Here is a 17954-nt window from a genome sequence, read left to right as displayed (position 1 = left end):
AGCTTTCCTGTGAGTCGTGTAGTTCCACAAAAGAACGGAAATTAAATTACATTCTACACTGTTATTTCGTGCCGCCGTGGTACAGCGAGTCCTTGAAGTTACAACCTTTACAAAAGGCCACATGGTTATGTAAGTAAGAAAAAGCGCCAAATACAAGCCGGTTTCTCTGGCATCACAGCTGCTTATGTTTTTCTTGCATTACTTTTTCATACTGACACATTCTGAGAGTCAGCATGCTCACTGCAGCCTGTTTGGAAAAACAACATGGCTGCTCGGCTCCCTCTTCATAGCCATGTGGGTTGAAGGAGCGTTTTCTGTAAATGTTTAACCAGATGGGTAAACTGCGAACAGGTTTCAATCAATGTCAGTGTCTTTGGGTTATTTTCCCAGCATGCAGTGGGCCTCAGTTCATCCACAAATTGACCATAGCTTACTGGTTACAAGAGGTTCATGTTGCGTGTCACAGAGTGCATGTTTGTATATATCAGTAGATTGTGTATTGTAAACCAATACAACCAGTTATAATCCTGCCGTCAGACCTCTGCATTTTGATAAATCCTGGAGAGAGCCTGTTTTTAAAGCTCATTAAAGAAGTATGCATAGATTAAACCAAATCAGCGGTGAAAGAGAAGATTTAGTGTTTGATTATGGGTGGTAGCATGCAACCAGAGCAGAACTGACCTTGAGGGTTTTTCCACTTTTTCTTGTAATAGTTACCATGATGGAAGTACTATAATTTAAAACAAAATTATTTTATTATTATTATTTTTTTAAGTGTGTCACACCACATGCCTTTTTTAACATTAAAAATAGTTATAAAAATGCATCAGGAAGCCTGTTGTGTTCTGTCTCACTGTTTTTGAATGCATCCTACAGGACATATACATCTATAGATTGTGAGTGAAATATATGCTTTTTATGCTCTATTAGATGATATATGTAATGATTATTCTATCTGTATGATGTTTTTACTGATTTCTGTCATGATTAAAATGATCACATTTTATATAAAATAAAATGGTCTAACTAATTAAAGGTAGGGAAGACAATTTCGGAGAGGCTAGCAATAGCAAGCTAGCTTTGAAAGCGTGAGATCCCACCATCCCTTCAGAGCATATCCAAAGCCACGCCTCCTCCAAAACACATGAACGCGCACAGCCAGAGCAGAGTCTGGAAAGCATTATGAGAGACGGCGTTAAATAACCTTGTCTCAAAACACGTAACATTACAATAATAATGACTGGAAACAACTAACAGAGCTCTTACTTGCACCACCTGACTGCTGCAGATTCATTTCAGCGTTGATAGTGTTGACATAGAAACGCAAAAATCCGAGTCTGAGGAAGTTAACAGCTCCAGGTAGAATGTCATGGATGGCAAACTTGTAATTAAAGATCACATGCAATAATTGGATGGACATTTTTTTTTGGTCCTGAGACTTCTAAAGAAGATATATATACATTTTTTAAATATTTAGACTACTTCTATTATTGATTGCTATCAGGATGTGAAGAGAGTTTTAACCAGTATAACAAAAAGTGTTTATTAAAAAAAAAAAAAAAAGGTTTCTGCGTTTTGAAACATTTTGAGTCAAGTAAAAGTCTTTTTTTTTTTTTTTTTTTTTTTTTTTTAAATAAATTAGCTCCTGTTTCAAGGGTAAAATATTCATTGCTAATATCGGTCCAGAAATTTAATGTTGGGATGATGTTGCTAATGTTGTAAAGTACTTCAAAGTTATAAATATTACTAATTTTCAGCAATAAAATGTCTTAACGTTTCCAAGATCTTAAAAATACAACCAAACCGACATTGCAGGAGAGATTTTCTCATCGATGTTGTGTCAAGGGAAGTTGTTTGAAGGGTAAAATATTAGTTATTATTGTTGGTCCATCTTTTTTTTGGTATTGAATCAAATGCTTTTGTTATTTTGCATTGTGCTTTGTCCACCATAATTAGATGTGTTTTGTCCCCCACTGAGCTGATGCATTATGAGATTGCCTGTGTTTTTGAAAATTGGCGCAAATCTTCTTGTTGGAACAGGTGCCGGAAGTATGTCTATGATGCCTCAAAATGCTCCCTACATAGACCACTCACTAGGTTTTGGAACAGAGTCAGAATGTAAATTCACAAGTGGCACTTGACTTTTCAACAGCATGTCATGCTTCCTTGGGAGAAGTGAGAGAGAAACCGGCCCAAGCCCTGAAAAGAGTTCCTGTCCACTCCCCAACCGCACAGCCCACACACTAAGCCTTTGGAAAGAGAGAGGAACTGTGAGTGGGAAGTGTTGCTGGTGTAGGCCCAGGGATGAGAGTGTGGAACAGGGATGCTTCCGAGTATATGTAATGGCAGGTGTCTGCTGAAGCACGCCCGCCAATAATTTCTTCAATGAGGCAAACTCTGGCAAAGTCGCCCGCTATTTCAGACACTATTCTTAGGTCTGTTCCTCACAATTGGGCTTGAAACTTAGACCACAGTATTCGGTGCTGGACAATGCTCAGAGCGATCACCCTCCTTCAGATCTCTAGGCTCCATACTCACCCTACGCTGACATCATGCAAGCAGCTCTGGGCTCGTGGCCTGAGGTTCTGCTTTTTAATGTTGATGGACCAGACACAGAACAGATCTGAATGCAGGCGAGAGTTTCAAAGGGCCAGCTATGTCCAAATGACCCGCTCTGTGCAAGTGATGTTACCAAGAGGTACATGTAACCTACGTGCCTGACACAAAGTCCAAAAGTACATATCTGCTGGTACAGTACATTCCAGATCAAATACACAGAGGTTTGTTCAGCAGTCACATGTGCCATCAAAATGTGAAATTGGGGTCAAAATGATTTTTCCTGGGAAAGAACTGTTTTTTGTTTTGTTTTGCAGAATGCAGAAGGATCAAAATCATTTACTCACCCTCAATCTGTATGGTTTTCTTTCTTCTGTGCAACACAAAAGAAGATACTCTGAAAATGTCTTTTTTCCATACAGTGAAAGTCATTTTTGGGTAAACTATCCTTTTAAATAAGGATAAAAGTCTCTTTTTGTTATTAGTCGTTCACTTGTGATTTGCCAGGCATGGTTTGACTTAAAAGGCACGTATCTCTTCATAGGCCTCTGAGCCTATCTGAATCAAGAGCTGTCATTAATCCCAGCCTTTAACTTTCTTTCTCTTCCATGCTTTGATGCACTGCCAGAACACTGATCCCGGGTTTGTTTTCATTGACAAAAAAGATTGCTTGCAGTCTTTGACCTGAGAGCAATAATACAAATTTCTATAAATAATAGGCCAATTTGTTAAGCAACATCTAGCATTCAGAATGCAATTGAAATTAGCTTTTAAAAAAGCTATTACATTTCTGAATTTTTATTCTGAATTTCACTTTTCATTGTGAATTGCATATGTACTTTAAAAGTCATACAGTATATGTGTGTGTGTGTGTGTGTATATATATATATATATATATATATAATATATATGTGTGTGTGTGTGTATGTGTGTATATATATATATATATATATATATATATATATATACACACACACACACATATAATGTATATATAATATAATATAACCTTATGGGTGTTTGTTCTGAGGAGAGAATGATCCATATTACAAAAATAAACAAGCGCAAATATTAGTTACAGCAGCAGTCCGCATCTCTCTTGCTTCCCCTGAGCCCATTGACTTTAAACAGACCCCCTAAAGCGTGCCATGGGTTTGGTGGGGAGGAATTGAGAATGAATGGAGGAAAGTCACATGATAGGAGGCAATGCCTCCAATGCACAATAATTGGATATGATTGGATACGATTGGTTCGTGTGATAAATCCCGCCTCTTGTTTTCAAAACATTAACTTGATGAGATTTATACTTGGTTTTAATAAATAGAACATTAAATACATTGTTACTGTAATTACAAAATAAAATAGTTTTTAATGTAAAGTAATGTTTATTTACCAGGAAAATGTGACAACATTAAATGTAGATATAATTGGGACATGAATTTACATTTGAGTTAAAAAATAAAAAGTAAAAAAAACAAAAACGGTTACACTTTATTTTAAGGTGTCTTTGTTACACTGTAATTATACTAAAAAAAGTACAATATTAAGTAACTACATGTACTTACTATAGGGTTAGAATTAGGTTTGGTTTAGGGTTAGTATGCATAATTTATAGTTTTTACTACAGTAACAACATGTAACATATGTAACAATGACACTGTAAAATAAAAAAGTGTTACCAAAAAACTGTGAGGACTTTGCCTCCTCATTTCAGAACACCACTGCACACCACTGATATATATCTCATCATTCATTGACAGGGAGAAAATGATTAAATTCTGAATTTTTCCCAAATCCTGTAACCTACTCTTCTCTCCATCAGGAGAAGTAAATGGCACGCGCTCCCCTCCAGTGAAGAAGACCGGCAAAGAAAACACCTACCAGCACTACAAGGAAATGGCTGTGAAGCAGCATCACAACAGTAAGAAGATCAGGATGTACACCACCCAGGATGATCCCAAAACGCTTCCGCCCAAACAGGTGAGTGAAGAAGTCACAGCACTCTTGAGTACTGGTGAACACTAAAGCGAGTCATATGAAAGGGCCTTTATATTAACACGGAGAATGATAAACCTATTGAAATAAAGACCTGTATTCACCTTGAATGTCATTGTGTTCAGTACGGCAGTGCCCTCTTCTGGTTATCAGACTAACACACCACATACACAACAGTGTGGGTTCACACAACACACACACTCTCTCTCACTCTGACATAGATACGCTCTTTTCTGTATCAGCTAAACATTAATTATCCTAACACAGTTTTCTGGGGTTCAGATTTACGGTATGTCCTTTGTACAACCCTCTATATTTGATGTCGCTATAATTCTGTGGTCTGAGGTTGTTTGTCAATGTATAATTTATTGCTCCAGTATGTTATTTTCATGATTGGAACTGTGCAAAAACAGCTGTAAGCTGTGTTTTTGAAGTGTTTTTCATATTAAGGCTGTTTCTGCTGCCACTTTTGCTATGTTTTCAGTTAAAAACACATGATAATTTCCTTAGTTACCTAATTAATCAGCGATTTCTGATGTCTAAAACACTGCCCGATGATAGTATACAGTCACGATCGGATTGCCAAGACAGAACAAACGGCTGCCGTCTCTGCTGAAACAAGGAATGGGCCAGTGCTTGTCGAATTTGGCAATCACACAAATCCACAGAGTTAATTAACTTTTCTTGGAATTGTACCATGTTTTACCTGGACCCTTAAATTGTTAGCCAAGTGACCACTGCAACAGGACCTCACCCTAATCAGCATCTCTATCAGGCATCATCTACTTTTCTGAGCCAATAGACAAATTTTCTTGCTAATTTACTTTAGTTGGCAAGTCGTTTTTCTTTTTTCATACTTTTAAAACGGCAGGTCTGGTTTTTGTAGTAACTCAAATGTAGGTCTTGTTTTGTATGACAACTTATTTAGATCAAGCCTGTCTGCTTTATATTGTCTTATTAGCATATCCTCACCATTTGAAGGACGCCTTAAAGGGTTAGTTCACCCAAAAATGAAAATTCTGTCATTAATTACTCACCCTCATGTCGTTCCACACCCGTAAGACCTTCATTCATCTTTAGAACACAAATTAAGATATTTTTGATAAAATCCGATTGCTCAGTGAGGCCTGCATTGCCAAAAAAACAAAATAACGACTTTATTCAACAATATCTAGTGATGGGTGATTTCAAAACACTGCTTCATGAAGCTTCCAAGCTTTACAAATCTTTTGTTTTGAATCAGTGGTTCGGAGTGTGTATCAAACTGCCAAAGTCACGCCCCCCCAGTGGTGAACCATTGAAATTTCGAAACACTTATCAGGTAACAAAGCCTTGTTTACTGAAATCACATGACTTTGGCAGTTTGATCACTAGATATTGTTGAATAAAGTCATTATTTTAAAAAGCAAAATGACAGTGGAGGCGTAATATAAACGTAGCGGTGGCATATTCTATCCTAATTTCACCCTCACACTCCGTCATGGCAATTTCGTGAGACAGCTTTTCACCTCGACGAAAAATCTCGTCACATTTTAATCTTGCGAGATCTTGTAGCCTGAGATCTCATCACACCCCTAGTGTTCAACAGTAGAAAGAAACTCATAGAGGTTTGGAACTTGAAGGTGAGTAAATGATGATAGAACTTCATTTTTGGGTAAAATATCCCTGTAAGCGCATTGATGAAAACAGTCTTATATCCACTCATATTTTCCTCCTCATTGCGCGTATTCTGTTGGGCAAGAAATAGTTCAAGAAAAATACAATACATGTGACCATCAACAAACAACAGCAGAGACAACAATAGCTGTACTATTAAGCTCACTGGTTCTGGTTTTGCTGACCTGAAAGCTATATAGTAACCACAATAAAAACGGCTAAATGATATGTTGATAAAGCAAATGGATGTTGGAAAGTATTAAAATAAGGTAGATGCAATAAAAAGAAGAAGCCAAGGCAATAAAAATTCAAACCAGTGATAATGGTAGGGTAATAAAAGCCAAACCGAATAAACAACTTTTCTGTGGGAGTCATAAATCAGTAGTGTAACCATCACATATCCCAATGAAAAGCAGACATTCAAGGAGAATGTCAGGGTGACGGCATGTCCGATGACAGCAGGGGACTGTTCACTGCTTTGTGATGGAGCACTTTTCATCCACACGGTACGGATAAGATCCCTGGCAGGCCCTCTTCCCCTAGTGCCCTCTTATCCCGGGCCAAGCAGGGAGCAGCCATCATGAGAGATATAGGGGAAAAAGAGAAGAAACGGGAGACAGGAATGGGCTTTGATGCTGATGCCTGTCCTTGCGGAGAGGTGGGGAGGGAGAACCAAGCCAGAAAATTAGCTTGAGTACGAGATTAATATCAGCCACATAAATGTTTCATTAAGCCGCTGGCTTGCTGTTTATCTCCCTCTTCTTCTTATATGAGTGTTTCTTCAAGGATTTTTATTAAAACTAACTTTTTTATATATACGAAGGTCAAATTAACTCTGTCTTTTACCACATTTTCCCATGCATTCATCACATATTTTTGCTACTTATTTTTGTGAATGCCTGTTATGTTAATATTTTATTATATCATAAAAAATTATACTTTTTAAACTATTATCATTTAAATAGTGTAATAATCATAAACCATTCGAATATTAATTGTGTGAAAATGATACGTTTTTACTGTTTTTCCATCATTTCGACCACGACCAACAAATTTGACTCTGATAAAGTGCTCTCAGATACTACTGTACTTGTTTAGCAAGATTTAAGAGATTTAAGATGTGTGAAGAAAATGAATAATCAAGGATCTCACTCGTCAACAGTATATTTTTTACATTTACATTTATTTTACAGTTTTTATGACTTACAAAGGAGATTTCTGATGTCTGAAACACTGTCCGGTAATAGCATACACTCGCAATAATGTTTGCACAGCATTTCAAGCTGTAATCTTGTTCATTTAATGTAAAAAAATGTGAAACTATTACTTACCTGTGTGTATTTAGGATACATAAAAAAAATGATGACTATGACATTACCCTTAGCAAGACAAAAGAGATTGCCATTTTATTTCAAAAAACTTAATTTCCGTCACAGAATTGCTATTAAACAATTTGAGATGATGTGGAAATGTTAAACTAGAAAATATATTAAAATGACAGAATTGCCATGTGTATATATGTATATATGTATATTTTTGGACATAGTAGACAAATTAAGTGAGTGTGTGTGTGTGTGTGTGTGTGGGAGGGTGTGTGTGTGTGTGTGTGTGTGTGTGTGTATAAAAAACGGGTTTTAGGCTATTTAAAAAAAGTTGAAGAAATACTCAAATATATGTTTGTTTGTCTGTGTTGTCTTACAGAGCCAGTGTCAGCAGGAACTGGATAAAGTGTTAGAGAACATCTCCCAGATGACGTTCCATGACAACAAGGGACCTCTGGAAAATCTGTATGACCTGAAGTTTCCCAACTGTGACAAGACAGGACAGTACAATCTTAAACAGGTGAAATGATCAGCACTTACCTCAGTCTTTCAAAGACATCCCTTATGTGCTAGCTTGCTAATGCCCAATTTTACCAACCATTTTGATTTTTCAGTTGAAATACATCAAATAAGTTACTATGTAATTGAAATTAAAATAGGTTATGAAGTCTTCTTGTTTATTGTCAGTTTGAAATGTTTAGCAGCTCACCTGCCACATTGGCCAGTAGATTAGTAAAAAAAAAGTACCTGCATTTGGATGGCGACGGGTGTTAATTTCACTACAGGGCAATAGGAATATGAGACATTGCACAACCTTTCAATCTGCAGCAGCCTGCTGTTTTATTACCCAATTCCACATGGAAGGTTCAATAATGACACAAAGATGGAGCCAAAGAGAAACTGTGTATAAAACATTCCCACATTCTCTGCAGAAGGCTGTTTTTATCAAAGCCAAGGCAACTGTATCTGAGCTGAGAGTTACAAGCTAATGAAAATTTTGCTGAATGACTAACCTGTCTGTGGGGTGGCTTGCCCTTCTTTTTAGTGACGTTCTCAGAGGAAAGAGAATCACAAATGAGATCTCTTTTGTAATCTCTTTTATATATCTGTGGCCTCTCTTACACATCTCATACACACTGATTAGATGAAATGGGTAGCAAATGGATGGATACTTTTTTGAAGGGTTTTTTTGTTTTGTTTTTTACAGATTTCTAACAGCCTTTTGGTTCTCAAGTTCTTGAGGAAAAATGTCACACATGTCCACTCATTTTCAAAAGAAGTCTCAACAATGTTTCAAAATGTGCTCAAATTTGCCAAGATATCTAAGTTTGCTATTAAATGTCTGAATGAAATCTCAATATAAACTGATTTACAAATGATCTGGTCTTTCCTATCTACATAAATTTTTATATATATATATATAATATATATATAAATATATATGCTGGGTGGCACGTCATATCAAAAAATGTGCCCAGTGCAGATATGTTGGATGGGTATATAATAGGGGTTTATAAGGGAGGCGCAACGTGCGAAAGGGGGCGTTTGCAAAATATGCTGTATTTTTGTAATTCCGCTAGGTGTCACTAGTGTGTTGCAAAAACTACACACTTCACCTTTAAATGGTACAGCACATCGGCTTAAAGACTCAGATATAAATCATAGTCGACAGAGAAAAACCATGACAGGTGTCAATTTAAATGTATGTCAGAAGTATTTTTAAAATTAAGAATTAAAAATATTAATATAATAATATAATAAATATTAGTAGCCCATTATAAATAAAAGATAAGTAAAATATAATAAATAGAAGTATAAATACAAATATAAAATAAGTTGAAATAATGCAAATTGATAGGGCTGGGACAATAAATCAATGCATCACGAATCGAGAAATGATTCTGGATCGATTCTGAGATTTTCCGAATGCATCGTGATTGTCTCTCGAGTCGATTCTGAGCTTAGTTTTTAACAGCAGATGGCACTGCGTGCTTTAGAAACAGCCATACTCTGCTTGCTTCCAATTTCTTACACTACTTGAACCTTCCATAAAATAATCATTCATGAAGTTTAAAAAGGTTGAAGTGAATTACAAAGGTGTTTGCAATGGGCTGTTTACATTAATCTGCAAGTACATTCTCAGACTCAGCCGAACACACGAGCACTCTTCAGTGCTCTTCTTCGTGCATTTGAGCATTGAGCATTCTTCGAGCATTTGAGCATGCGGTTAAAAACTAGAGCACCATCTGCTGTTAAAAACTGAACTCAGAATCGATTCAAGAGAGAATCACGATGCATTCGGAAAATCTCAGAATCAAGTGATGCATTGATTTATTGTCCCAGCCCTACAAATTGATGAGTTTAACAAACGCATAGACTATCGATTAACAACCTCGGATAGTTACAGTAGGTCTACTTACAGTAGGGGTCTGTCTTTAACAGTTTATATGTTTTTATAAAAAATTAATTTCCTAATGGAAATTAATTCCTAAAATGAAATACTATGAAAATAGTTTCAGTTATTACTTTTTTCATTTGATTTAGTCTAGTTAGTTTTGTATCAAATACAATATGATTTTCTTTGGTTGCGATCTGGCAGCAGCAGCACATTTTTTTTCTGTTTGGGTGAGCGATCCGCTCACAGCTTTCCCTGCGCATGAAATCCCCCATATGCCAGCAAACCAATGAGAAAGCAGCACCAAAGCTGTTGTGGATCTGCTTACCCGAAATCCTCCATAACTGGCAGATTTGAAGAAAATTACCGTCGTTTGGTAAATAAATAAATGACAGACAGTTACATACGTATTACCAAAATTTTTCATGTGAGCTTTATGGTACACCTCAAACAAGGTCATTTGTGTTATAGTGTTACTATTAATTAGCTTGGGTATGCAGAGCAATAGACAAAGGCTATATATATATAATATATATATATATATATATATATAGCCAAAGCCATTGTTTTGTCTGTTGTCTAGGCTCTTTTTTTCCTGCCACAATAATTTTATATTATTGGCTTTTAATGTGTACTTTGCAATATATATGCAGTTACTTTGATTAATTAGTCAGCATGTCATGTATTTTAGTGGATTACAGTTTTTAATCTACTACTGACAGCTCAAATAAATGAATTTTAGGAGAAACAGCTTGGAGACAAAGTTGACATTTTGCTGACAGAGCTGATAACTGAGAACTTTGTGAAATAACAATTATGTTAACAATTATGGTATAATGTTTCTGTGTCCTGGCATGACATGGTGCAGCTTAAACCAGGACATGTCCCGGAGAAGTAAATTGGTATGTTGTTTTGATGTGCAAACCCTGTTCCCATGCAGGGCTCAAAACAGTGTACCTCACCACACTTAATTGTTTTGTAATCATCCTGTTCCTTTTGCGATTACTGTAACTGTCAGTTTTTGTTCTTTGCCATTGGAGGACAAAATTGAGAATCTGTTTTTTGCCTATTTTGGGTCTCAGCGTCAGCTATGTCCAGTTCAATTATGACCTCATTTTGGGAGTGCTCAGTAGGGGTCAATGAGACATGCTGGGCCAAATGAGGCGGGAGGGCTGTTTTGGGGCAGTGCCTCCACCCCGTACTCGCCCAAGAGCTTCATTAAGCCCCCAACACCCACCATTTCCCCGCCCCTCTCATCATCTTCTTTTTCTTGTATTCCAGTGCCACATGTCCAACCATGGACAGAGGGGCGAGTGTTGGTGCGTCAACCCCTTCACTGGTGTCCAGATACCCTCATCCCCCAAAGTGAGGGGGGACCCCAACTGCAGCCAATACTACGGTGGTCCTGAGCTGGAACCGCCCACTGCCCAGCAGAAATAGACGCTCCATCAGTGAGATGCCCCGGGTCGCAAACGAGGAGTGTTAAAGCGAGTGCAAGAGCGACGTGCATGTGTGTAATTCTGTACATGTATGTGTGTGTATTTTCGAAATAGTATGATCTGTATTGTCAATAGGAGTGTGGAAAGTCACATGCCAGCAAAGACAAGTCAAGGACAGATAGTTAAACTTCTCAAATCCAGATAACTGTACTCCAAATTTAACTCTCAGTGATTGTTTTTTTTTTTTTTTCTGCCTATTTATAGGCTCATCTGGTGCCTTTTAATCTTGTGACTGAATATGGTTGCATGGAGGCCCTTATACAGCATTTGCAGCTGTTCGGTGTGAAGATGTGTCCGTTTAATTCTCTCTTTTGTTTTTGGAGACCCAATAAAAATGGTTGCATGTTTATTGCATCATTGGTCACCAGAAACAAATTATAGCAAATGAAAATGCACAACAGCAGCAACTTGACATTCCAAATTATGAAACCAAAAATTATGACTCGTTGACAGAGAAAGCGGAGGGGTCGTGATTTGTTGGCTGATTTAAGAGGGTCTTTGCATGAGAGGCTGGAGGCCATTTTGACTACTTGAGTACCCAACAGATAAATCAACCTTGAGTACTCAAGTGCCACTTTTCCGCATGAGTGTTGCATTAAGACCATGCATTCAAAACATTTTTAAAATGTTTCTCTAAACCACTGCTTTTGTTTCCATTCAGTTGCCTTGGGCTAAAAGTCACCGTGTACACAAGTTACTATGTGGTGTTACCGCAAATTTCTGTCCCTTTTACCAATCGGAGCACAAAGAGCTAAAAGACTAAAATGTCACAGAAACAAATGCTAAATTGAAAATGAGGCCCCATTTTGGTACATATTACTGAACTTGAATCAGCATCATATGTTTTGTAGTTCACTCAATTAAGTGCGTTTTCACAATCGATAATTGCTGTCGCTTCCAGGTACTCAAGATCTGGCCATCCTTGCTCCTGGCGGCTGATAGACCTCTGTTCTCGTGCTGTCTCTCGACCATGTGGTTGAATGCAGGTGGTGTATGTATGTGTTTGTAGAGTGGGGATCAGCGTTTACTAATGATGTGCTGACAGAGGGCTAGATTTGGACACAGGGCTGACATTGACAAATGCGATATAAAGTGGGTTAAGTGCCTATAAATAAACACAGGTTTGCCTGCAGTGCCAGTGGGCTGTGGCTCACCTTGCTTCACTCTCATCTGCAGAGGGATGTGTTGGGGATTGGCAAGGGTGATTTTGCCCAGTGTAACGTTTGAATGTGGAGTTGAAGAGTTCTCTGAAGGAATGTGAAGGAAAAAAAAACCCCATTATTTTTTCCTCCTTGGATAGCCCAATGCAACACACTTTTCTAAACAAAAAAGCTTGAAGTTAGTGAAAGTATATGATTTATTCTTGGTCACAGTTGAAACCTGTGGGGAACTACAGGGTTAGACTCAGTTGGTCCAATAGAAAATTGCAAATAATGAAGTAACATACAGTGGGGTCCAAAAGTCTGAACCTTGAATTCAAAATCTAATAAAATCTTACCAACAGCTTGTGTCAGCGCAAACCCTCTTTTGGTGTTAAAAAACTACTGTCAGGATTTACTAAAGACACACAGTGAAAAATTAACTCTGAAAATCCATGGACAAAGTTATTTTTGCAGCTGACCTTATTGCATTTGTAGGAGTTTCCCTTTCAGATGCAAAATTTATGGAAGGAGAGTATTTAAATGAATCATGCAAGGTGATTTACTAAGGTTTGTGCTAGTCAATTTACTGGTATTTGTGCCATTATTTACTGCCCAAAAAAAGCATGTCATGCGCTCTCACACCCAATTGTCTTGTTTAGTAAATCTGGCCCTTAGTATTCTGGAAACAAACAAACAAACAAAAAAAAAAAATCAAATTCTGCACTATCTAGGTCACTATTCAGTAAGTAAATGTGTAAAGTTTGGGGTCCATAAGATTTTTTTTTTCTTTAATGAGCACACTGTGTTTATTTGATTATAAAAAAGCATTGTGAAATATTACTGTTTTCCATTTTAATACATTATGAATTATTAATTATTTTTTTGATGGAAAAGCTGAATTTTAACTACTTTTACGCCATTACTCCAGTCTTCAGTTTCACATGATCCTTCAGAAATCATTCTAATATGCTGATTTGCTGCTCAAGAATCATGTCTTATTATCAATGTTGAAAGCAGTTGTGCTGCGTAATATGTTTGTGGAAACAGCAATACATTATTTTAGAATTATTTGATGAACAAAAAGTAAAAAAAAAAACGAAACCAAAAACTGCATTTATTTAAAATTGAAATCTTTTGTAACATTATGGGCCCTATTTTAATGATCTAAGCGCATGGCGCAGGTGCGCTTAGGGCGTGTCCGAATCCACTTTTGCTAGTTTAACGACAGAAAAAATGGTCCAAAAGGGCTGTTCCTAGTCTGTTAATGAGTCATGGGTGTGTTTTGGGCGTAACGTGCAATAAACCAGTCAGAGTCTCATCTCCCATTCCCTTTAAAAACCAGGTGCGCTTGCACCCGCCTATAGGCACATATTACTAACTAAAAAAATAAAATAAAATAAAAAAATACTGCGGCATTTACTTTAGACCAGGTTTTTGTTGGTCAATGTTGCAGTCGTTTTCAGTTGTCTTAAAATAGCAACACGCCAACAATGTGCAAAATAGCAAGCACGCCCATGGGCGAACAGATGGGCTCGAGTGCATTTGCTATTTAAACAACATAGCGCTGGACGTAAAAATGATAATTGCTTTGGGCTGAAGCTAGCAAAAAACACTTACATTGTGCCTAGCATCGCATTGCGCCGGGTGTATGATAGGGCCCCTATGTCTTTACTGCCACTTTTCATCAATATAATGCATCCTTGCTGAATAAAAGCATCAATTTCTTAAAAAAAAAAAAAAAAAAATCTTACTGACTTCAATCATTTCCCCAAATCAAAACTAAATAGATATGGCCAGTGGGATTTAATGGGTTACATTGCTCTGTTAGCAGGTGAGACCTGTAACAGCCTGTTCACACGAACAGTGGTTTTAACGCTGGAGGTCCCCAGATCGATGTACTGTTGGATTGTTCTGGGCGTTCCTACTGCTGCATGTTCTGACGTTATTGGTGGCCTGTGTAAATGGCCATAGCTTTTGAAAATCTGATCAGTACCCAGGTGCTGCTCATAAATTTAACTTTTTAAATTTCGATTCACATATTTTCAATGTAGCCTCGCCTTAGACTTTTGGGTGCCACTGTATGTGACCTTATTGTCATGTTGCTGGAAATTGGAAATCATTGTCAGTGTGAACGACAGTTAAGGGTTGTTAAGAGGCGGCAGCTGCTGTAACATCTCTTGATTAAGTTATCTTTTCATTTAGTACCCATATCTCTTACTCTTTTTATCTTTTACCCATCTGTCTCTCTCTTTCCCATCCTCTCCCTCGCTGTGAGCATTGAATAGAACAGCTCAATCCAGAAATAGAAGTCGATTAAGCTTTAGCATTGATCCTAATGTGTTAGACAGTGTTCAGCCCAGCGTTTGCTTTTGTAGCTTAGTCTTTATGATATATTAACACATTAACCTCCAGTAGCTTTCACAGTATTACCACATCTCGCTCGCCTTTAGTAGTAGCTTACATGTATTTACGTTACCTAGTTAGCATTGTGCTAACTACCGCTACAAACTGCCCCTCGTGTGATTTTGGTGCCTCACAGATAGATTTGCTGAGACACGGGTTACGAGTTTTCCGTTTTGGTTTGTTTCCAAAATAGATTGCTGCCTAGCCTCCGGTGGTACAGTACATTTTACGGTAGCTCGAGTTTGGCCTAGTTTGAAAACAGTGCGAAACCAATCCCTGTGGTTTTCGGGCATATTGATTTGCCAGAGTGGTTCCGATGGGATGGAAGTGTTCATGTATGCGTGTGTGTGTGTTTGTGTGTACTTGTGTGAACGTTTCGATGCTGTGCCATGCCTGGAGCCAGTGTGACGGTGGGAAGGATTGCTTGCCATCTGGTGCAGTGTAAAACTGTCAGAGCCGGTCTCTGCATTTGGAGAGTCTCACACAAATGACAGGGGGAATTTCTTGAGCAAATCCAAAGCCATGTACCATGCCAGCATCTCACATGCCTTTTTTTTTTTTTTCTTTATTTCATTGCGTATCCTGTGTGTCACGAGATGCGGTGGTTTTAAATAACATACATTACTCCAAGCATGTGTCCACTGTCATGCGAATGGTGCATGAACTGAGTTTTCTGTACAACTGCAATGGAAAAAGCCATAAATGCATGCAAAAATAGACATTGGTTTTAAATTCTTGTAATAAAATCCAGCATGATTAAATGTATTACCTTTCAGACACATAATTCATTTGTCGCGTTTTCTTTCTATGCATTTTTTTATGATGTCTTTGTTAGGTTTTGAGTTGTCTTGTTAATGTTTTCCATGCACATGAATCATAAACCCGTCCTAAAGTTTTTTGTGTGTGGTGATTACCTAGACCTCATCTTTTCAGGGTTCCCATGGTCTACGAACATCCAACAATATTAGGGAATTTTTTAAATTGTGATTTCTTGGTGTGGAAATGCATAAATCGTATAAGAATTTATGAAATGATTTTATACATTTCCACAGCTTTTCCATGCCAAGAAATCACAATTTCATATATAGAAATATGATTTTATACATTTCCAAATTTTAAAAATCATATTTCTAATTAAAAAAAAAAAAAAAAAAAAAAAAAATATATATATATATATATATTTTTTTTTTTATATATAATATAAATTATAGCACAAATTAAATTATTCAAAGATGTTATTGTGGTATACAAGCAAATCATTAAAGGATTAGTTCACTTCTGAGTTAAAATTTCCTGATAATTTACTCACCCCCATGTCATCCAAGATGTTCATGTCTTTCTTTCTTCAGTCGAAAAGAAATTTTCGTTTTTGAGGAGAACCCAGGATTTTTCTCCACATAGTGGACTTCACCAGGGTTCAACGGGTTGAAGGTCCAAATTGCAGTTTCAATGCTGCTTCAAAGGGCTCTACACAATCCCAGCTGCGGAATAAGGGTCTTATCTAGCGAAACGATTGGTCATTTTCTAAAAAAGATAAAATAAAAATGTATATACTTTTTAACCACAAATGCTCATCTTGCACTGCTCTGCGTTCTGCCACGCATGACGTAATCACATTAGGAAGGTCACGCGTGACGTAGGTGGAAGCACCAATCCAGTGTCTACAAAGCGAACTAAGCCAAATGTCCTTTACAGAAAAAGGTAAAATGTTGGATGATTTTGAAGTTGGAGGAGAAAATGAGATGGAGTTTTTCGCCCTACTGCAGTACTTCCGCCTACGTCACAGGTGACCTTTCCAATGTGATTACGTAATGTGTGGCGCATCGCAGAGCAGTGCAAGATGAGCATTTGTGGTTAAAAAGTATATGCATTTTTATTTCTTTTTAGAAAATGACATCGTTTCGCTAGTTACGACCCTTATTCCTCGGCTGGGATCATGTAGAGCTCTTTGAAGCTGCACTGAAACTGACATTTGGACCTTCAACCCGTTGAACCCCGGTGAAGTCCACTATATGGAGAAAAATCCTGGAATGTTTTCCTCAAAAACCATAATTTCTTTTCGACTGAAGAAAGAAAGACATGAACATCTTGGATGACATGGGGGTGAGTAAATTATTAGGAATTTTTAATTCTGAAGTGAACTAATCCTTTAAATTGACGTTACTACAGTGTTTTATTTGCATATCTTTGATTCGTAAGTAAATAAAAAAAAAAAAGAAGCTTTATTCAGTAAAAACAAGCAAATGGAAAAGTTATGGAAATGTATTGGTCAAAAGGTGTGGGAATCCTGTCTTTTGAGCTTCACAGTTGTCTACCAACTTTTGGCGTCTTCAGGCCAGATTATCATTGTGATTATGACTGTGAGTAGAATCAAGATCATTGTCTCTCTCTCTCTCTATATATATATATTTTTTTTTTCATTTTATCTGTATAAACTTAGCGCCTTCTCTTATTATGTACTTTGGCAGCACACATGATTCCAGTTCCGTTTGGTCTACAGAGAGATTGTCAGCAAGAGATCCACCTTAAGCTTCCCCTTGTGTACAGTAGTTTATCTGTGCTTATCACATCTGTGCTGGCATTCCTTTCTTAAAACAAAGCAGAATGTAAATCTCAAGAATATTACAGAAGCGAACAGCAGCGGTGCGCCTCACGCAGGGACCGGCCGAGGATGAAAAGCTAAACTCTAATCATTGTGTTCTCAGGCGAAAGAGTGGTGTGGAGAGCCACATGTTGTGATAAGATGCAGCCATCTATAGTTGTTCAACTAATTGCGCGATAAAAGGGACGTGAGTGCTTTGAAGTCTAAAACGCAGTTGTCAGTTTCTTTGAAGGCTATAGTAATTGTCATGTTCACTGCCCCACAAATCAAATCGCCGACACGTGTTCCTCTCCGGGTCTGCTTCGTTTCCCCATCCTTGATCTGGCTCTTACAAATGAACAGACGAAGTCCTGATCCATTACATCTGGAGTCCGTAAACCTGAG

General features: G+C 37.5%; 1 protein-coding gene across 1 annotated transcript in view; it reads left to right on the top strand.

Moving 5' to 3' along the window:
- Positions 1-15752, top strand: part of igfbp2b (insulin-like growth factor binding protein 2b) — a 30725-nt gene extending 14973 nt beyond the window's left edge. The window contains exons 2-4 of the mRNA XM_051906055.1: positions 4379-4536; positions 7909-8049; positions 11206-15752. Coding sequence (XP_051762015.1) covers positions 4379-4536; positions 7909-8049; positions 11206-11364 — 458 coding nt within the window. The 3' untranslated portion in view covers positions 11365-15752. The remainder of the gene's footprint in view (positions 1-4378; positions 4537-7908; positions 8050-11205) is intronic.
- Positions 15753-17954: the final 2202 nt, after the last annotated feature.

Source organism: Ctenopharyngodon idella, chromosome 9, assembly GCF_019924925.1.
Source record: "Ctenopharyngodon idella isolate HZGC_01 chromosome 9, HZGC01, whole genome shotgun sequence".
NCBI lineage: Eukaryota > Metazoa > Chordata > Actinopteri > Cypriniformes > Xenocyprididae > Ctenopharyngodon > Ctenopharyngodon idella.
This window is presented reverse-complemented; position numbering and strand designations above follow the sequence as displayed.